The 26911-nt window shown below is 38.0% G+C and overlaps 1 protein-coding gene and 1 long non-coding RNA gene across 7 annotated transcripts in view; one reads left to right on the top strand and one right to left on the bottom strand.

Moving 5' to 3' along the window:
- MID2 (midline 2) overlaps window positions 1-26911 on the bottom strand; it is a 96897-nt gene that overhangs the window by 2311 nt on the left and 67675 nt on the right. For 3 of the 6 annotated variants that reach the window (XM_077988269.1, XM_015127966.3, XM_077988270.1), the window contains exons 4-8: window positions 21021-21128; window positions 19477-19625; window positions 8799-8926; window positions 7263-7406; window positions 430-591 (exon numbers count right to left, since the gene is read on the bottom strand). In XM_077988269.1, coding sequence (XP_077844395.1) covers window positions 430-591; window positions 7263-7406; window positions 8799-8926; window positions 19477-19625; window positions 21021-21128 — 691 coding nt within the window. Of the gene's footprint in view, window positions 1-429; window positions 592-7172; window positions 7407-8798; window positions 8927-19476; window positions 19626-21020; window positions 21129-26911 lie in introns of all 6 variants that reach the window. The other 3 variants (XM_015127967.3, XM_015127965.3, XM_077988268.1) reach the window with 1 other exon arrangement.
- Window positions 1-26911, top strand: part of LOC144338486 (uncharacterized) — a 51690-nt gene that overhangs the window by 10955 nt on the left and 13824 nt on the right. The gene's annotated exons all lie outside the window — the stretch shown is intronic.

Below are 26911 nucleotides of genomic sequence, written 5' to 3'. Positions count from 1 at the left end.
AGAAAATATATATCATTCATTTAAGCAATTAGCAAATGCTGTTTGTTAAGCTATGTTAGTTGCACTTTTTGTTATTTGCTGTCAAAAGCATTCTTAACAGATATGGCTTCTCTGTAGTAGGATTTTGCTAGATTATCACAAATAATGCTCTTTTATGCAATTGTCCCCCAAATATAAGGGGTGGATTGCAGAGAAAAATCTTCACTAACATCCTCCCAAGCTACCAGTCTTTTTGTGCATATCTCTGGGTCCACAAATCTTCCATGGGCACCAACACACTCCTTGCCCAAAGTACAAACTACAACAGTATAGCTCCTCTACCCAGTTCCACTGCTCCCCATGCACTGCTGTGGGTGCCTGCTCAGGCTGTGTACTCCCCTGGCGTGGAGAAGAAAATTGATCTTTCCTTTTGAAATTACCACAACGTACTGTTTGTTTTTAGTCGGGTAGGTTCACTGTTCCGGCTACCGGCTTGGTTTATGGCTTTAACGATGAAGATGTAGCGAGTCCCGCTCTGGAGTCCATGCACTGTGTAATGGTTCTGTTTAATGTTGGGCACAATCATCCAGCTGTCTACTGAATTATACAGGCCTGTAAAATGGGGAAAGACAAGGACATTAGCCAGCAGGTAAGAGAGACAGAATGAAAAACACACTGAAAATTCATCAAAAGCCACCCCCTCAAAAGTGAATTCATTTTGTTTTCTTTTGAGTCTTAGAAGATGTAATGAGATGAACCAGGGCTTATGATTCCACTATTTCATTACTGCCACAGAACTAGGCTTAGGCCAGGCTCCTTGCTTCTGGCAATTGAATGCAACCACTAGCAGAAGTTAGGTTATTTCAATTTTTATTTTTTGCCAGATAACACAGGAATGGCTACTATACAGAGTCACAGAATCATCACTCTTATTGAGTCTCTGGATATTTACTCCAAACGTCCACTCCTCTGACAGCTGAGTCTGGTCTTATATGGATGGAGCAATCCTGTGCAGAGCACAGAAACATGGAAACTCAGCCAAAGGGACACCTAGATACTGAATGTCCCTTATTTCACAAGTGGGAAACTAGGATTGAGAGAAGCAAAGTGACTTGCCCAAGGCCACAGATAGTTGGCGATGGTGCTGAGAGTAGAACCCTGGTATTTTTTAAATGGTAGCCCAGTGTTCTCTCTACTACATCACAGTTCATGGGGCAAACAAAAATGTTCTTTTGTCTCTGCAAGGTAGTGAGGCTCTCAGACCTTACAATTCCACTCTCCTACTCCATCCTCACCCTTACTTCCCAAACTAGCTGGTCTCCACAGCACCATAGGGAAGCCAAAGAGATGACATGATAACCAAAGCAAGATATCATCTCCCCATTCTTTCTTACACAACACATTCTGTTGTGTGATTCCCATGTTCATTTTGGGTTGAGTGGTCCAAGAGCACATTGTTATCTGTAATCTTCCTCCCTTCCAAGTAAGGAAAGGGATCAGAGAACTAGGCTTCTGCTTTTGATGGATTTTAGACTGCAAATATTAACTTAAACAGGGGAAATGTACATAATTAAAACATATATCTGGCAAGCTTTCGATAAAAGAAAAACCAACATTCTAGTCTGCAGATTATCTAGACTTCTCGCTACTGTTACCTGCTTTTCAGTTAGTTTACCAGTTTTTAGCCATAGTTCTACTAGAGGGTAGAAAGGGAAGGGCAAGGAAAATAAGCAGTGAATTCAGTCATTTCTATGCAACTCCAGTACAAGATTTAGTGAGGCTGAAAATTGAAAATAATAAGTCATGAGTGTTTTGCAAGAGATCTGATCAAAGGTTTATAATTAATCTGAGGGGAAGTTGAAAAGTCTAAATTAAAACTAGTAAAAGAAACATAATGGAGGGCAAACAGATATGCTGGAGAAAGATGAAGAAGAATTGGTGGAGGTGCCCAGTGATTCTCATTAAAAGACAATATGGATTAAAAGGGTAGGAGCAATGTTTGAGGCCTTGCCTATGTTACCAATACACAGTATGAATCATAAGCTGCACATAAGATTTTAATACAAAGAGGAAAATATATAATCTCCAGATATACACCCAACAATACAAGGACAAACTTCACAATGAAGTACTATGCAGCTGTGAAAAAAGAATGAGGAAAAGATCTCTATGAACTGATATAGACTGATTTCAATGAAATTTTGTCAATTGAAAAAAGCAAATTCCAAAAGTATATATGTATATGTAGTATATATGCAGTACACTACTTTTTTGAGAGAAAGAAAAATAAGAAAACATGCATATATTTGCTTGGATTTACAAAGCAACAACAATAAAAACAGGAAAGATAAATAAAAAATTCATGAAGTTGATTATCCACAAGGGGTAGGGGGTGGAGGAACAGGATTAAAAAGATATGGGAGGAAATGACATTTCTCTGAATGTACCTTTTTGTATAGTATCCTCTTTGGGAAACACATTGTTTTACAAATTCAAAAAAATAAAATTAAATCAATACAGATGGGAAAAGTGGGGACTAAAACTGAAGGCAAACTGAAACAAACCCAACTGCATTTCAGATGAACAGCATAATTACACCAACATGGTGGGGGTGGGAGGAAAACCTCAAACAAATCCTGAAGTATTGTTAGCCAGTTTGTTTTTGTAGTTGCATGGACAAAGCAATTCAGAAACTATTTTAGATGTATTATGGGATTGAGCAAATGAGTACATGTGTTGATGTTGGGAGCCAGGGTTCATACTGTGGAAGAAGGAACATGCAAACACAGAATGGAGAAAGGCAGGAAAGAACCTGTGGGGATGGACTGGAATTTAAGGTATTGATGTAAACTCATGACTCCTAAAATATACGTATGTTTATGTGCACATAAATAAAGTATGTATGCATGTATATTATATGTGGGTGCACATGCTTACATATATGGATGTTTGTGTGTATATCTAGCATATCTAGCACTCAAGCCTTGGTCTCTAATATTGTCCCACTAAAAGAAACCAGGGTTCCTTGGAAAAAAATGACTGATTTCAAGGCTGGGACAGAATAACGTCAAAATGAGCCTAGAACATTTTGTTATGCCAGAAAGTAAGGAAGTGCTCAAGAAAATGATGGGGGAATATTATAAGGACCCAGAAATCACCTTGAAAGGCTCCCAATGGGTAAATCTTGACAATTTGAACACCAACACAAGTAAGGGCAGTAAATAATTATTAACAATCGAAAAAAAGAGAATTCATCAGCCCATACTGATATATAAACAAATGGGAGGAAATGGGGAGTGGGGCTCTTGCTTATAGTAGAATGCCAAGCGCCAACTTGAAAATGTGGGAGGGAATACTCAACTGGAAAATAATCATTTTGCAATCATCATATTAATGATTGATTCAGGCAAGTATCGTCAACTGATAATAAAACAAGGGTAGGGGTGGGGATGAGATGGTTTGATGAAGAAGCAGGGTATTTTTATGGTTTTAAAATATACCACACAGATTACTTATTAGGGGCAAAAGAAAAAGTAGTAACTACAGTGAATAAGTCAGACAATATCTTGACTAGGTGATCAAAATTAGCATCATCAGTGAAGGGCAAGTGGACATCATGTGTCTAAGAAAGAACTGTACTGCTGAATATAATCATGAGAAAACTTCAGAAAAAATCAAAATAAGGAACAGTACAATGAAGTATAATAAAGACATAAAAGAACATTTTTTTAAAAATGTCAGTGTTGTTCAAGACAAAGAAAGGCTAAAGAAATGTTCCAGATTAAAGGAGATATGACAAAAGAGATATGACAATTAAATGTAATACCTGACTCTAAACTATCAAGGACAATATTGGGTTCTTTATATGTCATAAAGAATATTATTTGGTCAAATGTCAAAACTTGGAATATAAATGGTGGTTTAGATAAAAGTATTGCATCAAGGTTAAATTTCTTCAAGTTGGTAACTATACTGTGGTTATGTAAGAGAATTTTCTTATTCTTAGGAAATATACACTGAAGAATTCAGAGGTGAAAGACCATGATGCATGCAGTTTGCTCTAAAATGGTTCCAAAAAAACAGGGAATGTTAGCAAATGCTAAAGGAAGTTGGACAAATATTAACAGTAGGTGAATTTGGGTAAGGCATATACGGGTGTTCTTTGTGCTAGTCTCGCAAGTTTTCTGTGATTTTGAAATCATTTCTAAATTTAAAAAGGTAAATATATGATCCTCTAGGTATTACTGAGATTTAGTAAGATGGGACTTATGACTGAATTATGTCAGTGGAAGTATACCTTTTGTTCAAAAGGAGAAAATTACAATATGGAAATCCCTGAACCTGAGTGTAAATGTGTGGTAGAGAGTATTTGCATGAGAATGAAAAGGAAGAAAAACAGAAGTTATGTCTTTCTGGTAGTATGTTACAGTCTGCCTGGCTAGACAGAGTTTATGGCTAATGCTTTTGTAATGCAAAACACAAAATTCAAACAGAGGAAAGATAATACAGTAATCAGAAGACAAACACACTCACATATTTGTTGGAATTCGCATTCACCTCACAACATAATCTGAAACATTGGTTGTGATCATTTCAAATCTTAGAAGAGGTGGGAAGAAAGTTAAAAATCAAGAAATAAAGTTGAAAGAAAAGGTGAAGGGGGAATAATCCTCACCAACAAGAATAAAATTTCTGGATAAAGAAAATGCACAAAAACGTCTAAGGAAAGTAGCTCTCAGAATGGAGGTTCAGTCAACTGTGGCAGGCCAGACTGGCGGGTAGGATTGGGATCCTGAATCTTCAAAAATACTTATTCCTAGTAAAATAGTTTCCCATTGCCATCAGAATTTTGCTTCAGGCCTCTGCCCTTGTCCTCGTTCTAACAAACTTTTCTATCAATAACTAGAGGAAGAAATAGAAGGCACGCTGTGAGGGTAAGCAAGTATATTTGAAAGTAGAATCTGTATCCCAAAGGATTTTAGCATGCTGAAATGAAGTCGCAGAACTAACCAGATAAAATGTACTAGGGATAAATTCAAGGCTTTGTATTTTTGTTTTAGACATTCAATTGTATAAGAACAGGATTTGGAATACATAGAAAATTCAGTTGATCATATGCTCAGTAAACAGTCAGTAGTCAAAGTGGCTGCTGAGAAAAAGGTAGAGGGCAAAGGGGCATCAGTTAATGTACAAGAGAAATAATCCAGCTGTCCTCTGCAGTGGTCAGATCACTTTTGGAGTACTACATTCACTTCGTTGACAGAACATTTTATAAAGCACAGTGATAAACAGGAGTGTGTTCTTAAAAATGATACTAGGGTAGCAAAAGATCTGAAACTATGCCATATGAGGAGCAATTGAAAGAAAGGAAGATGCCTAGCCTGGAAAAGAGAAAATTTAGAAGGACATAGGAACTAACGAAAATTATTTGAGGAACTGCTATGTGAAAGATGGATTAGGTTTGTTAGTGAGGCACAAAAGGTCAGAACTAGGACTAACTGGTTGTTGTGGTTTACTTCAAGGAGCATTAAACTTGAAGTCTGACAGGCTCAAGCTGCAACCTTGACTCCAACATTTCGTAGCTCTGTGACTTTGGGCAATCACTCAACTTGAGCCCCAGTTTCTTCATCTATAAAGTAGAGTTAATAACATTTCATAAGGCTAAGTAAGCACCCATAAGGACTAAATGAGATAATGTATGTGGGAGCATTTGTAAATGGCAAAGCATAATACACATGTAAATTATTATTGTCATTATTATTTACTTAAAGGAAGAGTTAAGCCTCTTATAAGGAAGCACTGGCCATTATTTATAGCTGCACAACAATCAAATGGGTTGTTTTGTTAGAAGTGAGCTACCCACCACTGGAAATGTTCAAGCAGAGACAGGATGATTATCTACTGAGTGTCTGGCAGGAGGGAAGAAGATTAGACTAGATGACCTCTAAGGTCCATTCCAATTCTAAGATGCTATGATCCTATCACTGTTGAGAATTACCCTTTAAGCTTTTCTTTACAAAGGACTATATAGCCTTGAAAACAGAGGTGACAACCTTTAGATCTTTGTCACTTCTCAGACTTCTTCTTAATTCCTGGGAGATGACTGCTTTCCCCATATCAGGAAAAAGAAGCACAGTTGTTGGCATTAAGACTTTCCAGAGAAGGAGAGACAAGTAAATCAGTGGGGCATTAGAGTTTGTGACTTCACAATCTGAAGAAACACCCAGGAACATAGCTATATGGGCCAAGTGGTTTAGGTTGGAGTTGCATGAGGCAAATGTTTTTTAGAGTTTGATCCCCAAATGTCGTCTCATCTCCCCACCCCACCTTGTTACAAAACAGAATTCTGCCCCAGATTTGTCACAAAACAGGAAAAGGAAGCCTAATAGAAGGGGTTAGTTGGAAAAACTACTCTCATGCTGGCCTGTGAAGTCAAACACAAAAGCAGGAACAAAAAGGTAAAAGAAAATACTAATTTGCAGCTATGGAGATGCTATTTTAGGTTGGGAATCTGTTCCAGTCTTGAATCCAGCTTTAATTTTGCTTTTGTTTCCATTTCCACCCCGCGTCCCCCCCAACTGCCCCCACACCCAGGGCATTGAGGGGAACTTTCAGCTCATCCCCTCTTGACTGGCATGAGTGAAGTTCCTACTCTGCTTTGTCTTGCTCCAATTCACCAGAAAGTGAAACCATAACATGTGAGCTAAACAACAGCTTTGTTAACCTTTTTCATTTTGTGGCCCACTGACATGTTTTCATATTTAGCATAATTCTTAGTGGAAAGGAAGAAGTAAAGGGAAGAGTGACAGAGGCAGGAGGCTTGTCACCATGTTAACTGACAGAGGTATGTTTGGTAAAGGAAATGTCTTTGAACATAATGTATTTTACCATGATAATGAAGTAGAAGAAGAGTCAAGGAGAGAGATGTTCATACACACAGAACCAGCAATGATGGTGGCAAGGAACAAGTACCAACCAAGCTGTACTCTCCTTGGGAAAGTGGAGTGACATGGATTAATTGAGGAAAGGCTAAGGGTTCCATAAATGAATGAGAATGGCCCCAGTAACTGCCCAGCAAGGAAATATACAACTTGCTTGTTACCCATCAGTAAGGTCTTTGCAATGCTCTGGGGAGCTTACACTGTCTATGAAACACTATACTAAACAACCTAACATGTCTTACAAACACTTGCCTCGTGGCGCCCCGGCCAATCTTGAGCAGCTTACTGCTTCCTTACATTTCCTTATCTCTGGCCACAGGCCCCAACTACACCATGACTTACTGATGAAGTTAGCCTGGCCAGTGAATATGGTGTACTGAAGCTCATAGGAGCTGATGCTGAACTCATCATCCGAGATCCAGTGGACTGTAATGGTGTCATGGGAGGCAGTACAGAGTTCTTCTCGGATAGATGGTGGGTTTGGGGCTGTAAGGAAAGGTGGAAAAGAAAGTAAGGAAAGCATACTCTCTCTTCTGGAATTTTACAATTGTTACTCTTCCTGCCTAACCCAACATCTCTTGAAGAGAAGATTTTCTTAATAGAGAATCTTTAAATTGCATGAACCATGCAACCTGAAGCAAAATGCTAGGACCTCAAGCTCCCTAAAACCACTTTTCTACAACATAATATAAGTCTAAACTTTTCTACAACAAAAATATAAGCCTAAATTTTTGTGATGATTGCCCCAGCTGTCTAGTCTGCCTGCATAAACACTTATGTAGACGTTAAAGTGATTATATGATTTTCTTAACATATGGTCTTCAACTTAATTTTTTTATTTCAAAATGAGTATATATATATATTTAAATGGATTTTTGCTCTTGTTGCCCAGGTTGGAATGCAGGGGCACGATCTCGACTCACTGCAACCTCCGCCTCCTGGGTTCAAGTGATTCTCCCGCATCAGCCTCCCAAGTAGCTGGGATTACAGGTGCCCACCACCATGCCTGGCTAATTTTTGTATTTTTAGTAGAGGCAGGGTTTCGCCATGTTGGCCAGGCTGGTCTCGAACTCCTGACTTCAGGTGATCCACCCACCTCGGCCTCCCAAAGTGCTGGGATTACAGGCGTGAGCCACCGTGCCCGGCCCCATTACATATTTTTAGCTGTATAGTCAAGTGCAAAATGATGAGTTCCCTCATCTACAAAATAGGGGTGATAATTAACTTATAGATTTGTTGTAAGGATTAAAGATATAAAATTAATATACAGTGTCTAGAATAAAGTAGATGTTCAATAAGGGGCAGGTATTTAATGTAGTAACAAAACAGCTGCAAAAATAGTTTGTGTATATTTTTTTCATGAAATGATCATTAAACAATCCTGAAAGTAGCCAGCATTTTCAACAGGCTGGTTGTGTCCCTCATTTTCTAAAATTGTCTGAGAGCCAGATATTTCTTACATTTTTCTTCCTGATCTACTAACTCCTAATTTTCCTTAAAACCATTTTGGTAGTACTTGTACCCACATAAGGCATTCTCTAACATTCCCTAATTGTCACCTGAGTTCTACTCTCATAACAAGCAACAATACATTACTGTTAGATTCATAAGGACAAATCTATCAGCAAATTTCTTGTGTTTTACTCTTAAGTATAGATGGTATACCCATTTTGATCCTAGAAATAGTTAACAAATCATAAATCATCTTTTTTTCTGTTACATGAACTAAAATATATTCTGTCTGAAAAGATACATGCATCATTTTAAAGATTATAAAATATGTAAATTATAAATATTGTCTTTTTCAAATTATTTTTAAGTAAAAGCATACCAGAAGAAAAAAAATTAAATGGGAAGGAAAGCACAGTATTTTCACACCTGTTAAATAATCTAACCCCTCTAGCAGTTTCTTTTCTCTGGAAAAATCTAAAGCAAAGTTTTCAAAGGCATCATTAAAATTGATGTCTGGAATCAGAACTTGAGAAGATGCAGTTGCCATAGCGACCCTGAAAAAGAGAAAAGTACATCAATATACATCAAAATAGGTTGCAACCTTCACCCAGTTTTTGATTTCTGATTTAACAAGGTGAAAATAAATGACTTGTAAGCCTTGATTTATTTAGTGAAAATATCATATCTGTGCCTTTCCAATGGGAACCATTTAAATTTTAATCATCAGGAACCAATTAAGAGTTATACCATATTTATTCACATATGTTCACCCCTCAAACACACTCCCCCATCCGGTCTTAATTCTGAGAAGTAAATACAGAATTTTTTCCCCTCTGCATCATTTTCCATCTGGCAGGCAGCATCAAAACTAGACCTTTAAAGACTTGGTAAAAACAGTTGGAGATTTTTCTTTTTTGTTTATGCTAGTCAGCAAGTCAGCATGCTAGGTTAACACCTTCCCTAAATATATCATTTATGTGATTTTTTTTTTTTTTTTGAGATGGAGTCTTGCTGTGTCACCCAGGTTGCAGTGCAGTGGCACCATCTCAGCTTACTGCAATCTCTGCCTCTCCGACCCCCTTCCAGATTCAAGCGATTCTCATATCTCAGCCTCCCTAGCTGGCGCCCACCACCACGTCCAGCTAATTTTTGTATTTTTAGTAGAGACGGGATTTTGCCATGTTGGCCAGGCTGGTCTCAAACTCCTGACCTCAAGTGATCCACCCATTTTGGCCTCCCAAAGTGCTGGAATTACAGGCATGAGCCAATGCACCTGACCTATGTGATCTTTTATAGCATTTATATTTCACTTTATTATCCTCCGATTGTATAGTGCTATGATAGTGTTATCTTCCCAACTAATTCTAAGAGTCTCAAGAGCAGGGTTCATATTTTGTACCTCTTAATATCTTCCATGGCCCTAACACAGCATTTGACACATAGTGAAAAAATAATTGTTGAATGAACAATTGAATGACTAACAACAAAATAACTGCTAACATTTATCGAGTGCTTAGTATATACAATGCTCTCTACATTCACTTTACACACATTATCTAATTTACTCTTTACCATAACCCTATGTAGTAGATGTTATTTCAATTTTGCAAATGAGAAAGTTGACACATTGAAATGCTAAGTAATTTGTCCAAGATCACACAACCAGTAAGAGTCAGAAATGTAATTGAGCCCATGTCCATCTGATACTAAATTCTATACCCTTCACCATTTAGAGTGTTCTTCAAAAAATTGAGGTATATTTTACATACTTCAGCACTTCTTAGCCATCACTACACATCAGGATTATCTGGAGGAGCTTTTGCCAAAATATACATGTTTTAGTCCTGTGCAAGATCTTCTAAATCAGAGCCAATGAAGATCCTTGAACATGTAAATGATGGTGAGGAAAGAAAAATTCATTTGGCAACAATATGTAGGTTAGAGGAGAGAGAAAAGGCATTGAATGTAGGAAGACCAGAGAGGAAACTTTTACGGTGAGCTAGTTGTAAGGGAATGAGAAACTGAAAAATACATATCCTCATGTACATATACCCTGCTGTACATCTACCAACAACATCTCTTATTGTTTCTGAAAATAGAGATGTTTCAGGGATAAGCTACAGGCAAAATGAAAGACTAACTCAGTACAATCATAAGGTCTCACGTGAATAGCCAAGATTTGGTGAGCAAGAAGACAACTTCTTTAGGATAACAGTTAATCTAGAAAATTAGCTCATGGAATTTCTTTCTGGCCTCTCCAATCTTCTTTATTTCTTCCATCCATCTATCCAATACTTATTAAGCACAACTAGTGTGCCAGGCACTGTACTGGGCACTGGAGATACACAAAGTGAACAAGTTTTGTTGTGGTTCTTGCCCTCAAGAGCCCACACATCATGAAGGAGAAAGACATTACATGGGCAATAGAAGTGCTGCTACAAAGGGAATAGAGTGTACACAGGAGTTATCTGAAGAGACTTGGGAGCTAAGGGAAATCTCCCCTGAGGAAGTCGATTTTAACTAATGACCTACCTAAAACCTACCTAATGAGTAAGAGTTAACTAAGCAAAGACTATGTGGATGTGTGTGTGTTCTCTCTCGTTTGAAGCCTGGAGAATGAGACAAAATCATGCAGGACTTTGTAGGCCATGTTACAAACGTTGGATTTTATCCTAAGAATGATGGGAGTCACTAAGCATTTTAGGTGGGGAAGTAATATGCGGAAATTCATGTTTCAGGAATAGTACTATGGCTTCAGTGGAGGGATTGGAAAAGGTCAAAATTGGAAGCAAAGAGACCAGATTTTTAAGTGTCTTGGAATAAGCATACATGTAAACAAATAAAACAAAAAGGGTTAATTCACAAAGCATCAAAGAAAACAAAGTCAAAGCAAACAAATGGCAAATAAATATATTTAAAAAGTCCAACTATATGAGAAATCAAAGAAATGTAAATTAACATGAGATAAAGTTTAAATTACAAACAAATGACAGCATAGGAGCTTTTATGCCTATATTCAATAATGCCTACATATTTGTATTAGGATTGAAATTGATACATATTTTGAAGGCCAAATTAGCATTAAATTTCAAAATAGCTTAAAATATAAACCTTCTTTGACACCACAGTTCTATTTCATAAAAATTTTATTATGGAAATAATTGAGATGTATGCAAAGATACAACTACAAGGGCACTCAACACACCATATGTAGCCTAATTGTCTAACAGTGGAGACTGAGTTAAGTAATGTACTATATATCAAAAGATAAAATAACATGAGGCAATTGGAAATCAGATTTTATAATAATATCCAATGATACAGAGAAAAGTTTGTGATACATTGTTTCAAATGTAGAGTATAATGCAGTATATATAGCATGATATCATGTTTGTGAAGTATATCTAAATAGAAATATTGGAATACTATATTCCTAAATGTTAACGGTGGATGAAAGGTTAAGAATGGGTTAAAAGTGACCTGGTGGGGTGTGTGTGTGTGTGTGTGTGTGTGTTTATGTGTGTGTGTGTGTGTGTGTATCTGACTGTGTTTTTTTTTATTTAAGCAAAACACAAAGTAAGCTATATTGTTGCAGTCTCTTAAGGCCTTGGTCTCTATTACAAATAATATAAGGCATCATTTGTAAGGGGAAAGACATACCTCTCCCAGCTAAAATTTCATTTTAACTGAAGTCATGGTACCTTAACACAATACAGTGCATAAAGGTGGGGGAAAATTTCAGACCCTGTGGGAGACCAGTATTGAAGTTGGGAAGATGATTCTCAAGTCATATTACATAGATAGTCATCTATTCCACCTACACCTCAGGTTATACCTGAGCCTATGAAAATAAGATTCAGATAAAGAGTTGGGAATCATAACCATCTAAATGGTAATTGAAGCCCTAGGAACCAATGAGTTTGCAACAAGGAGAACGTGTAATGAGAGAAGAGAATAACCTAAGACAGAATCACAAAGAACAATAGCATTAAAGGAATAGACCAAGGAAACATTGCTCACAAAGGCAAAACAAAACAAAAATAGCTAGGTAGGAAGAAAACCAGGAGTGTTCATGGAAGCTAAGGGCAGAGAAATTTCAAGTAAAAATGATCAGGAGGACAAATGCTACTGAGAGATCAGGTAAGATGAAACAAAGGGGTGTCTATTATATTTAGCAACAAGGTATTCATTTGATGACCTTGAAAAGAATACTTTCAATGGTGTGGTAGTGGGACAAAACATTTCAGAGAGTTGGAGAGTAGAGATTATTAAATATAGTGGTTTGAATATATGTTTTATTTTTGCTTTCATGAAATCTCACTGAAATAACAGTCAAAGAATGAAATGTCATAAACCTACAAAGACAAAGAGAATGGAAAAGAGATGCCAACGAGTAAAAGATTGTCAACAAATGTTTGGAAGCTAGAAAGCAATGAATGTGTGGTAACCAACAACAGACCAGAGAAAACTAGATCAGGAAGCCAACAACATCAAGTTGATTTAGTGCCACAGAAAGTTGAAAGTTTTCATAAGGAACAACTAGATCCACAGATTCAGGCACACTAAACCAATAACTACCCTTCCTTCATTCTGGAAGGATATGTGAAGTTTACTTTCTGCTGAGCTTTGACATTATACTAAAAGCAGTCTTAAAACTCTCAGCTCCTTTTCCCTCCTTGGCTCCCAGAATGCTGGCAGCCAGGCTTATACCTTCCACACTGCTGCCCCTCCAATCAAAAGCAGGAGATTGGAGGATTCCATCCAAGGGAATCTGACCCAAGAGAAAAGACCTACGGAACTGACACTTTGGAGTCCTCAATAAAAAGCCAGCATTCTGCCTTATAATCCTATAGCAAAGTTCACCAAGCCATAAATTATTCCCATCCACTCAGAGTTTCCAGTCATCTTTCAGTGCTTAAATTCAAACACACAACCAGTAGTTTGCCAGATATTTAGGAAAAGACAGCAATTTAAACTAACAGAGAAAAGGAACTGGGAGGAAATCCAGACAATGCAAGGTTTAGAAGCAAAGTTTTAAAAATGATAATATTCTCAAGAAGAAAACCAAATAGTTTGTATCCACAAAGCAAAAACAGAATGCTAAAAAAGAAACAAGGATGAAGGATGAGCTCTTGTGAATAAAATTAGGAATGCTGAAATTAAAATTTCAATAGAAGGATTTAATGAAAAATTAAGGAAGTATCTTAGTAAAACAAGAAGACAAAGTCATGGAAAATGGAAAAGATAAAATTAGAGAAAAAAGTCTAGGATGTCCAACAGTTCACTAATTAAAGTCCCATAAACAAAGAAGAGAAATAATAAAGGGGAGGAAATTATTAGCAAATAATACAAGAACATTTCCAGAGCTAAAGGTCACCAGTCTTTAGATTAGAAAGATTCACTGAGTGCCCAGGAAAAATGAATGATAAAAAGTCCACAATGGGCCAGGCATGGTGGCTCACCCCTGTAATCTCAGCACTTTGGGAGGCCAAGGTGGGCAGATCACTGGAGATCAGGAGTTTGAGACCAGCTTGGCCAACATGGTGAAACCTCATCTCTACTAAAAATACCAAAATTAGCCAGGCACAGTAGTAGTAATACCAAAATTAGTAGTGGCCCAAGCCTGTAGTCCCAGCTACTAAAAATACCAAAATTAGCCGGGCACGATAGTAGTAATACTAAAATTAGTAGTGGCCCGAGCCTGTAGTCCCAGCTACTAGGGAGGCTGAGGCAGGAGAATCACTTGAATCTGAGAGGCGGAGGTTGCAGTGAGCTAAGATCATGTCACTGCACTCCAGCCTGGGCAACAGAGCAAGAAGAAAGAAAGAAGGGAAGAAAGAAAGACAGAGAGAGAGAGAAAGAGAGAAAGAGGGAAAGGAAAGGAAAGGGAAAGGGAAGGGAAAGGGAAAGGGAAAGGGAAAGGGAAAGGGAAAGGGAAAGGAAAGGAAAGGAAAGGAAAGGAAAGGAAAGGAAAGGAAAGGAAAATCTACAACCGAGGCAAATCTTGGTGAAATTTCAGAAACACTGGGTTAAAGATAAGATCTTTAAAGCTTCTAGATTGTAATGGCTATTATTAAAAAGAAGAAGGATAAGTGTTGGTGAGGATGTAGAGAAAAGGGATCCCTTATACATTGTTGGTGGGAATACAAATTACTACAGCCATTATGAAAAAAAATATGGAGGTTCCTCAAAAAACTAAAAATAGAACTACTGTAGGATCCAGCAATCCCACTAGTCAGTATATATCCAAAGAAGTTGAAATCAATATGTCAAAGAAATATCTGCATTCCCATGTTCACTGAAGTATTATTCAGAATAGCCAAGATAAGGAATCTACCTAAGTTTCTATCAATGGATGAATGGATAAAGAAAATGTGGTATAGATACATAATGGAATACTGTTCAGCCACTAAAATCGGAGGAAATCCTGTTATCCTTGACAGCATAAATGAACCTGGAGGACATATGCTAAGTAAAATAAGCCAGGCACTGAAAGACATACCATATGATCTCGCACATAGGTGGAATCAGAAAAAATCAAACTCAGAAATAGAGAGTAGAATGGTGGTTACCAGAGGCTGGTAGGAGGAAGAGGGAATGGGGAGTTGTTGGTCAAAGGGTATAAAGTTTCAGTTAGACAGGAGGAATAAGTTTCTGAGATCTGTTGTGCAGCAGTGTGAATATAATCAATAATAATATATTGTATGTTTCAAAATAACTGAAAGAGTCAATGGCTAACCACAAAAAATGGTGAGGTAAAGGATATGTTAATTGGCTTCAATTAGTCATTCCACATTGTATGCATATATCAAAACATCACATTGTACCCCATTAATGTATGCAACTGTGATTTGTCAATTAAAAGTAATATTAACTTTTGTTTAAGCTTCTGGATTTTAAAATATAGGTTATATTCAAAAGATCTGGATTCAAAATGGCAGTGAACTTCTCAACACAATAATGGAAGCCAGAAGACAATGAAGTCATGCCTTCAAAATTTATTTCCAACCTACCAAGTATGAAAATTAACTTGAAATATTTTTAGGCAAAAAATTCTTGAAAATTTACTTCCCATGTACTCTTTCTTAAGAAACTATAGGAGAGTTTGTTTGGAAAACTTAAGGGAATCAAGTGCTACAGGAAGGGGAAATCCAGGCAGAGCCCAATGAGTTCCCTAAAATTAAGGAGACAGAGCTGAGAATCCAAGTGGACAAAGTTGGCTGGAATTCACAGGACATAGTACCAGAGAGAAAAAAGCTGCAAAGAGAATTCTAGAGACCTTCAGAATCTCCCTCTAGTAGTCAACAGAATACTAATAAACAAATGCATGTGAGGAAACTACATAATGCTGGGGAAAGAGTCACCCAAAAAGATAGGAGGGAACAATCCCTGGTGCTCACATAGGTCTAGCAATAGTGTCTGTTCCTACCAGCTAAACTGGAAAATCTCATGACTCACAGGACACTGGATAGAGTACTCAGAAGGGTTTTGCCTCAGTAGTGGGGAAAAATTATCTCTAGACTAAACATTGCTCTGATCTCACCTATCAAATCTGAAAACCAAGACTTGAAAAGATCAAGCTGTTTTCAAGTAACTTAACTGTGTCTCAGAATGAAGTTTAAGAATATTTATAGGAATACAAAAATATACTGCATCCCAAAAGAGAAAATTAACAAAGTCTGACATCCAGTAAAAAATTACCTGATAGGCAAAAGTCAAGAAAATACAATCCATAATAAGAAGAAAAGGTAACCAATTGAAACTGACCCAGATATGACACAGGTATTAGAATCAGTAAGCAAGGACATAAAAGCAGTTATTAGAACTGTATTCTATATGTTCAGAAAGCTAGAGGAAAGGCTAAATATCTTTTTTTGTTTTCAGAGACAAGACATTGTCCTGTTGCCCAGGCTGAAGTGCAGTGGCACCATCATGGCTCACTGTACCCTTGAACTCCTGGGCTCAGAAGATCCTCTTGCTTCAACCTCCCAAGTAGCTAGGACTACAGGCACATGTCACCAGATGCAGCTTTTTTTTTTTTTTTTTTGAGATGAAATCTCACTATGTTGCCCAGGCTGGTCTCAAGTGATCTTCCCACCTCAGCCTCCCAGAGTGCTGCAATCAAAGGTGTGAGCCACCACACCCAGTCTGAATATCTTGAGATATGGAAGATATTTTTTAAAAGACCCAAATCAAACTAGAGATGAAATCTATAATATCTAAGATGAAAAACACACTGGAGGGGTTAACAGCAGATTAGGTATCACAGAAGAAAAGGCTAGTGAACTTGAAGATACATCGATAGAAGCTATCCAAAATGAAACACACTTGCATGTGTTTTCACAATGGCAAAAAAAAAAAAAAAAAAAAAAAAAAGACTGCAAAACAAAAATAGAGCATCGGTGAGCTATAGGACAATTTCAGGCAGCCAAATATACATGTAATTGGAATCCCCAATAGAGAGGAAGGAAGTGGCATAAAAAATATTTGTAGAAGTAGTGGTAGAAAAAAAAGTCCAAATTTACAGAAGTTAACTGATAATGTCTAAAGTTGAAAAAAATTAAAACTACCATTGTAAGGATGTTACTTAGAAATGTAGGGTCATGCTGATAAAAACACCTGATAGAGTTGAAATTGCTTGGCTTTGTTGTAAAAGTGTAGACTGTGGCACTAGACTCCCTAAATTTGAATCTTGCCTCTGCCCCTTACTAGTTGGACAATTGTAAGCAAGTCATTTAACCTCTCTGAACATCGTTCTCTCATTTATAAAATGGAGATAAAAGTAGTATCTACCTCATAAAGTTTTTTTTTAGGATTGAGTTAATACTTGTTAAGGCTTAAAATAATGCCCAGTACAAAGTAAGAACTCTATTGATAATAATATTATCAGACAGCAGACATTGAGAATGAGGAGATTGCTATTTCTTGCAATATGACTTACAGTAATATTTTACTTTTTAACTATGCACAAGGTATTACTTGGATATAAATACATTTTAAATATTTCAGAAGAGTAAATTAGGGGTGAGGAAATGTAAAGTCTTTCAGGAAGTTTGCTGTGCAGGGAACGAGAGGGACAGGTGATAATTGGAGGGGATATGAAGTAGAGGAAAGTCATGGCGTTTTTCTGTGTGGTTGGTTTTAGGTAGGAAAGACATGAGTGAGTTAAAAATGGATGTGTAGTCAACTACAGAGAGGAATAAATTGAAGCTATGGAAAAAAGAGGGTATTTGGCCAAAGCACAAATGAAGAGACATCTCTTCCATTTCAATCAGAAGGAAGGCAGAAGTAATGGATGTGGACCTAAGTGTGTTCAGCAGCTTGATATGAGAAGTTGAATTCATTATTTCACACTTACTGTTCTTTGTAAAATAAGAGCGCATTTACCGAGCATAAGCAGAAAAGTGGCAGAGTTGGAATTTTGAAGTAAGTACAAAAGATTTGAGATAGCCATTATGATGACAAGTTAGAAAGAAAGCTGACCAAAGCAATGCAGAAGGATTTCAGGTTAGCACTGAAGGCCCAGGTGAGGTTTAGAAGCTATAAATTTGTGATGCAGTAGTACCGACCTCTTTGGTTATGTGATTTTTCTCCAGTAGCATGCTGCAACTCAAATATAGGAATGGGAAAAGTGGGACTGATTCAGGGTTGGGATTTGATCAGGTTGGTATGTTAAAAGGACAATGGGGCAAGGGGATTGAGAATATTGAAAAGAGGGTATCTGAAGTGAGAAATCACAGATCCTAAATAGGCTAAAGACAGGAAATAGCTGGTGGGTAGGAAGAAAGTATAGGAGTCAGGCCTTAGCAGTCTCAATGAAGTTGAAGTATATATGTATTTGAAGAAAAAAAGAATTTTTGGCCAGGGCGGTGGCTCACGCCTATAATTCCAACACTTTGGGAGGCTGAGGCAGGCATATTACTTGAGGCCAGGAATTCGAGATCAGCCTGGCCAACATGGCGAAACCCCATCTCTGCTAAAAATACAAGAATTAGCCAGGCAGGGTGGTGCATGCCTATAATCCCAGCTACTTGGGAGGCTAAGTCAGGAGAATCGGTTGAACCTGGGAGGCGGAGGTTGCAGTGAGCCAAGATTGCACCACTGTACTCCAGCCTGGGCAATACAGTGAGACTCTGTCCCAAACAAAATGAAACAAAAATAAGAAAAAAGTTTTTAAGTAGAGGTTATAGTTTAAAAATGGGGTGTTTTAAGTTATGATTTCAGTGCAATTCTGAGTGATGGTGAGGTTCAGCATGTGGTCCATGAAAATGGGTGGATGAGATGGAGCTCTGAGGTGACAGTCACTGTTGGAGGGGATGTTAAAGAAGCTAGATGGCTAAGGCATTAGATGAGTCAACCATGTGGTTGTTGCTGAAGTCACCCAAAATGGTGGCAGAGGCAATGGGAGGAATACTGTGAGCCTGGAGCCAAGGTCTTCAATGAATGAGAAGGAGATATAAGGAGGTCAAATCTGGCCTAATGAGCCTCTGCAGCCCCTTGAAGTCTTGGTGACCGTCCTGAACAATGTTTCACTTTAGACCATGGATTTTTTGGTCTGTGGATGGGCTTCTAAGGATCTGTGAGTCCTCTGAAATTGTATAGAAAATTCTCTGTGTATATTTATTAAATGCATTGTTTTTCCTCTGGAAGAAGGTTCATGACTCTCATCTAATTTAGAAAGAGGTGAGTGATTAAATAAAGGCCTAAAAATTACTGCCGTAAAGGATTTATGTGCAGAATAATGAAATGAAAGCAAGAGAAACTGCATGCAGACTGAGAAGAGCACATACCTATCAATATAGCTAAAATGTCTCTACCCTTATACCAACACCATCATAGAAAGCTCATGCACTGAGTGAGCAGCAGGGAGCTATGGCAGTAGCTAGGGGTAGTACTTGACTGTGCCTTAAAAGAGCTGATAGGCTGCAGAGACAGAGACAAGGGTTCAGAAATCCAAAGGGTAATTTACCACTGAGGCTCCATAACTACTTAACTGGTAAAATCTTCAGGTGGCAGCTGTTACATACATGCCTGAACTTTAAGTGACTTTAAATTGGCCTCTTTTCACAAGAGCAGGCATTTCAAAAGCACATAAAGAACTGACCTCTCAGCAATATTTTTTGCAGACTGTAGAAACCGTGCCTGGTCATTTTCTTTCAGGATATGCTCAGCTTGGTTGATGAGGACTGTTGACCGTTCAAGACACTGGCGGCAATTAGCAACCTGCTGTGCCAACTTTCTCAGTTTCATAACCTTTAAGGAATTAGTAAAAGAAAAAAATAAGATAAAACATGCAGTGCTTAATTAAAAACAATAAAACACAACATGAAGGAGGTATGCTGCAGTGCTTCTAAAAATAATGCTTATTAATATTCCATGGTCCCTGTACTAACCACTCACCTTCTCACCCTACCCACTGTGTCTCTTGTGCCAACCCCTCCTTCTCTTGTCTACAGCTTGCATACTTAGGCTGCAACACAGTCATATACTCTCGGTTATCTACCCCCTCTTTGTATTAGTAACATTAATTTTTCTGGTTCTAAATCAATGCATGCCCATTATAGAAAATTCTGAAAATAAAAAGTATAAAAGAAACACTACCACCCAGAGATTATCATTGTTTACATTTTTGTTCTGTTTGTATGTAAACAAACAAAATATTGTCAATATATTTTCATATGTGTTTACTAAAAAGTACCATCTTTTTCTTTATGAGTATCTACAGTTCTATGTATGTATTTCTGTAAGTGTCTTTATGCATACCTGTGTGTTCACAAATCTGTGTTCTTGGAAACTTTAGTTCCTGGATAAGCTATAACCACTCAGCATGGCACAAATTATTGGTTATCACTCTAGCCTCTCAAAACATCTCACATTATACACACAGCATGAACTTATAACCACTAACTCTGACCAGCAAGTCAACAAGCCTAAAACCATATAGCCATATGGAGGCTCACACTTGACCCTTATGATCATGATTCTTCAGTTCCCAGGCTCGAAACCTGAATGTCTTCACTGAGTCTTCCCTCTCTCTCATTCATCTTTTATATTTAAAAGTTCAATGTTTCTTATCATTTCCTTTCTAGCAATGCCTCTTGTGTTCTTCCCTTCCATTTGTGCTGCCACTACTCTGGTTTAGGTCTTTATCAACTCTTACAAACCATCATTCCATAAGTCTCGTAACTTGCTACCCTGACTTTGGTATCATCCCGTTTTGATCTACCCTGCATACCTCTGCCATATCAATCAGTCTTTCTCCTTTCCTAAGAAACTAGAATGGCTGCCCAACACTTTTCAGATTAAGCCCAGAGTCCTCATCCTGGCATTCGTGGTCCATAATCCTGACTCACATTTCTACCATTACTTTTTTCCTTTTCATTGAGTTATAACATACAACAGTAAAGCACCCAAATCCTAACACATACACCCACGTAAACCAGGTCAAGATATAGAACGTTTCTAACACCCCAGAATGGCCATCATTTTTACTGGATTCAGAGCAGTAGGCCAAACATCACTTCTTTGCCTCTCCTCCTATAATCTCATTTCTTCTTGCTTTCATGATCAAACCGGAATCATCTGCACCAAATTTTGATATCTGTAAAGTCAGCTCTTCCTTGGATTCACTGAAGTGCTGTGCTTTACCTTTGTCTCTTTGATTTTGACAGCGATCATTTGCTTCCTCTGCTGGATGATCTCTACCAACTCGTCACATTCTTCCATAAGTTTTGCCTCATGCATAGCAGTGTTCACCTGCCAAGAAATTTCAGAGTATTACACAGTGATTGTTGCCTTTGTCCCCTGCTGTCTCTAAAAGGTTCGGACTGACAGCTAAGCATGCACAACTTCTTCCATACCTCCCTCATAAGATCCACTCCTAGAAGAAGGGTAGAGATGATGATATTAATGATGCAAGGGCATTGAAGCACCACAGTTAGGAAGCTCTCCAGGCCTCTGGTAGATCATGATGGTTAATGGAAGGCTGGGCAGAAGGACAGATGAGATGGGGGCATGTTATTCCCACTGAACAATTCCCTTTACTCCAGTACCCTTTCCTCCTGCCGTTCTTTTGGAAAGAGGGTAAGGAGATTTAGGTATGTAAAGAAAAGAGTATCCTCCACAGGCAAAATATTAAGAAAACATTACAACAATATATTGTGCTAACAAAAATGTTTTCAGTTTTCCTTGTTCCCCTGTAATTTTTCACATTAAATAGATCATTAAACATATATTCATGTGTATATATTTTTCACATAGTTGTCGTGTTTTAGTGGATATTTCTCACCTTGGGCTGTCCAGTGTCTGAATACCTTTCCTATTTTGGAATACTGGCTACATCAAAACATCTTTACTGCAAAGTCAGGGTTGGGAAAAAAAAAACTACCAGAGCCCCCAGGAGGGGCTAAAATGAGAGCAGGGGATTTGCGGGCTGCCCAAGTATAACAGGAAAGGAAGGAGGAAGGAACTAACATCTTTTTAGTACTTAACTTGCCAAGCACTTCATAGGTAAATTATCTCATGTAATTATCATAACTATTTTACAATATCGGAACCATGTTTATTCCTATTTCACAGACGGGGAAACTGAGGCATAGAGAATTTTAGTGACTTGCTCAAAAATCACACAACTAGTAAGTGGTAAAACCAGAATTCAAACCGAGTTCTGTCAAGTGAAACCCCTGGGCTGGCTGGGTGGGCGGGCGAGGTTCAGTTCCATTTCAGCAGCACACAGAGCAGTCATACAGGGAAGCACAAGCATTCCAAGAGTCTATTCAAGGATCACTCGAGCAGAGCTCTAGAAGGCTGAGGAACAGACAATGGGTTACTTGAGAGCATCAAAACTCAAGGGGCTAGATGTGCTTCATTAGCAAGGTAGGGCTGCATCTCCAATTGCTATCCCTCTTCAGAGGGTTCCTCCAAATTCTCCAACCCAAGCAAAATACCTGTCACTGGACCCTACTACCCCTTCTCTCATACTTGAAGCCCCCTGATGGCTAATTTTCTGTTTCCTACTTAACTGAAATAAAATATGTCTGTTGGTGAGTGACAATCTTATGTTGCTTTTTTCCATTTTCTAGGGCAATGCCACAATGGGGGTTTCTACTTACTCTGAATGGCACTCTAGCCATTCTACTTTTTTTTCTCAGACACCTCACCCTTTCCCTAAATTGGATCTACGTTTCCAAGGCAGGTATCTTACCAGCTCATGAACTCCTTTAACTGAGACTAACAGATTCATTTAGTTTTCTCTGGGTCCTTGTTTACAGTATCTAGAAACTTAGACACTTGCCATTTATAATTTCTTTTTTAGGTGGCTACTGGTGTAGTACACAATGATGTAGTACCTTGTTTCTGAAAATGTAATCCTTGGACTAGCCTTTACATAACACTATATGCCAAGCATTGCTCTAATTAGTTTACATATATTGGCACTCTCAGTCCTCAAAACAGTCCTGAGGTAGGTACCTTTATTTGCATTTGACAGATGAGGAAAACTAAGCACAGAGAGATTAAGTGACTTGCTTAAGGTTACACAATTAGTAAGTAGCAGAGATGAGATTTGGGCTGAGAGAGTTCAACACTAGAGACTACATCTTTAACCTTACACATAGGCTGCTCTCCAGCTGAGTGTAACAACACCCTTTTCTTCAATTTCTGAAAATCGTCATCTCTTTCAAATCATCCATCTTTATTCTGTCATCCCTTTCTCATTAGTCACTTCAGACTCCTTGTTGTTCCCCTAGAATGCCATGCACTTTCATGTCCTGTGCCTTTGCCCTAGACTATTATTTTACTTGGAAAGTCATTTCCCCATCTGTTTATTGAACACATTTCTACTTATCTTTTAAGGCCCTTCTCAAAGATCATCGCTTCTGTAATTTTTCTCACTTGCTTGGACACAAACAATTGATCCCCTATTTATATTCTCACATGCTCTATATATAGTTCAATTATACCATTTCCTATATTTTATCATATTAGTCTGTCTTCCTCACTCCATCACGAGTTGTGGAGGGCAAGAATTGTCTTATGTGACTGTATCTATCTCCAGTATCATGACGGGCACATAGTAGATGTTCCGTAATTATTTGTTGGATTGAATTAAATGTGACAAAAGGTATCTTTTGCTCCTCATTAGACATGTTCACTTTGTTACTCAAGTTACCCTAAACTCAGTAAGTCTAAAAACAAACTTACCGCCTTCTCTCCAGATCTGGCTTCCACCTCTGATTTTCCTGTTTTTGTGTCAATGCTACTATCATTATTGCAGTTACTCAGGTTCAGTAAACTCTGACTGCTACTTCTCCTTTGTCCCCACATAAATTCACAGGAGTCCCAAAGTCCTTCCCTCCTTTCCTTTTTAATCTTGCTAAATTTCCTCGGTGGCTGGTCCAAGTGCAGTAGTGTTTACAACCAATTGATCGCAAACAGTTACAGGTTTCTTTGTTCCTTCTCCACTCCCACTGCTTCACGTGACTACCCTTAAACAAACAAAGTTCTTCGTTAATATAGTGAGGATCTGAGCCAAGGAACCAATAGGCTGAAGCCCTTATCACCTATTGTGATAGGACCATTGTTGCACAAACCTCCTTAATTAATCTCCCTACCTCCAGAATATTTCCTTTCCATCCTCATAAATCCTTCCTCTACTCTGAAGCCAGGAAAAATAATGTCTTCATTACCAAACATCCTATCAAGCATCTTTTCTGTGCAAAGCATTATGCTAAGGCCCTGCCCTCAAAAAATTTGCAATCTGGATGGGGAAGAGCCATATACATATAAAAGAAACCAATCAAGGTAGCATAAATTAAATACTGAATGGGTGATATAGACTATAATCTACTGAAATTAAAAGGAAAGATTACTTTTGGTGGGTAAGTGGAGGAAAGAGGCGTGGATGAAATGGAACTTGAATTAAACCTTAAAGATGGAATAAGACTTTGATTAAAAAGGTGTGAAGGAGAGAAATTTCAAGCCAAGCAAATGAGATTGAACTTCACTTTTAGGCAATATGGTATCGTTAAGTAGTATTTTTGAGGGGAAGAAAGGTAAGGTGGTGCGAGAAGTACCACAGTGAACTTGTTTAAGAAGATGAACAGGGACTGATTTGATGGAGGGTAATAGTAAACCTGAGGACTATTTAGGAGGCTATTGTGATGTGGACAGGGGCTAGCCAAGGAAAATGTCAGAAACAGAAAGGAAATATCTAATATAAGAAGTACTCATTTGCTTACATATCTTCAATTAGACAGCAAGCTCCTTGAGGGAAGATTTTACACTACTTTATCTTTCCCATTATAACTGGTACAAAGCCTTACAACAAACATTTATTGACTGATTTAGCACAGTAAAAAATCAAAATAAGAATGCCAAGCATTATAAAATATACTCCCATGGGTGTATTTTGTAGAGAAAATATAAGGTGAAATGAGGGAGCTAGGGTAGGAATGTTTTTTGGACAGTCACATCAGGGGAGATAAAACCAGGCACAACTAATAGAGTGAAAAGTTGACTGAAGAGGCAAAATTCCAAACTAAAGGTAAAGCAATGACATTAAAATCTTTTCATGTCAAGAAGCACAACAGAAGAGCAGGGTCCTTAAGTGTTTTCTGAACAGGAAATACTTCAAGGAAAACCGGTCTTCGTGATGTGAATAAAACAACTCAAATTGCTTGGAAGGCATTTGAAAGCCCCTGGTATTTTCTTTGTTTGAAAACATAATACATTGAGGTATTTCACTTGCTTATTAACGCTTAATTGAAAATAACTGGGTTACCTTAATAAGCATACTTGGCTGGTTGGTTGGTTTGTGGAAGACCCTAGCTCTTTGACATTTGCTCTTTGTATCAGGTTAGTGGTTTTCTCTAAATGGCTTTATGTCTGTGGAAAAAAAAATCTATCCTCCTTGAAAATACCATTAGGTCAATTTTGGCAACCTACTTGTATAAATCCACCCACCCCAAAAAGACTTTTGGGAGGCAGTTTGTGATGTTTATGACTAAGAGTCTTAGCCTCAATTTTCCAAGTCTTAAACACTAGGCAACACGGGCTCCCTGGTAAGTCTCCAGGTCCTCCTCTCTGCTCTTTGCTCTTTTACTTTCTTCTTAAGGCAGCAAAAATTTGACTTGCATATTTCTTTCCAACTGCCCATCCTACCCTATTACCTCCCAGCCCAAAGATTGACTGTAGAGTAAGACCTAGTCTTCCCCAATTTCCACCTATCTTTAATACAAACACCTAATGCCCCTGCTGGAAGGACTTTACCACTGTTCAGTACAAGGAAATAAATAGGTGGGAGTTCACCAAAGCCATAAGTTGCTAAGATTTAAGAAACTGCAAAAAGTCATTTTGGCAATTGTTTCTCTTCTGTATTGAAATGCAAATGGGCTATATCTTTTTACCCTTAGCTTCTTTCAGAGAGCTTATTTGATAGTTAGGATTATTTTTGGTGGGGAGGGGGCAGGGGAGATCTCCCATTGCTCATTCTACAGGTATTTTATTCCTGGGTTTAAAGTTCATCAGCCTTCCCTCCACCCCACTTCCATGATAACTTCCCCACTTCCACTTTCCCCTCAGCTTACTCGCATCCATCTATACTATAAAGCATTGCACAGGAGCTCAGAAGGCACTGAGATTTCCTGTTCAGATGGAACAAGATATGTGAAATAGATGATCCCATATATCCAGACTCAAGTGAAATGCAATAATTATAATAATAATTATTATTATATGGCAGGGAATTCCTCCCTGGCTTCTCCATCTCAGTGCTCTCCACTCTTCACAGTAAATGCCAACCTAGTTTATTCTCTGAAATCTTCTGTCCAAATAGATCTCCCTTCCACCAGAATATTGTGAAATTTTCCATTAAAGATCATTTGGGGAAGTTTTTATTTCAACAAACATTTACTGAGTGTCTCCCACATACCACAGTATATCCCACATGTATCCAGCATAGTGCTGGGTTTCCCTGAGTGGGATATAATGATGAGAAAGACTCAGCTTTTGCCTTCAAGGCACTTACAGTCTAGTAGAGACTATGAGTGTGAATACAACTAATTATAATTTAAGGACCAGCAAAACAAGTAACATAATAGAATACAATCAAAGGTGTATGAGATCATAGGAAAGAGAAAATTTGGAAAAGGACAATCAGAGGATTAGATGAAGTTTCATGTATCTGAGCTGGTCTTCAAGGATGAACAAGACTTGGGCAGGTAGAAATGGAGCTTAAGGGGAGACAAGTTTAGGCAGAATGAATTACATGAATAGCATGAGCAAAAGCATAAGCAGGGAAATAGAAAATGTGTTTGGTTAAAGTAGATCAACCTGACAGATGCAATGGAGGGAAATAAGGCTAGAAACAGGGGTTGGAGATATATTATGGAGAGCTGTGCTGTCATTTTGAGTCTCTGAAAGTACTTGGATAAAAATGTCAGGATCTTAGCACTATAGTAATACCTTAAGAATTGTTAATTGACATGTTAGTTGAGAGCAAGGTGAAGAGAGAAGGCAGACACAGTACATGAAGAACTGGG

This window comes from Macaca mulatta, chromosome X (genome assembly GCF_049350105.2).
Source record: "Macaca mulatta isolate MMU2019108-1 chromosome X, T2T-MMU8v2.0, whole genome shotgun sequence".
Taxonomy (NCBI): Eukaryota; Metazoa; Chordata; class Mammalia; order Primates; family Cercopithecidae; genus Macaca; species Macaca mulatta.
This window is presented reverse-complemented; position numbering and strand designations above follow the sequence as displayed.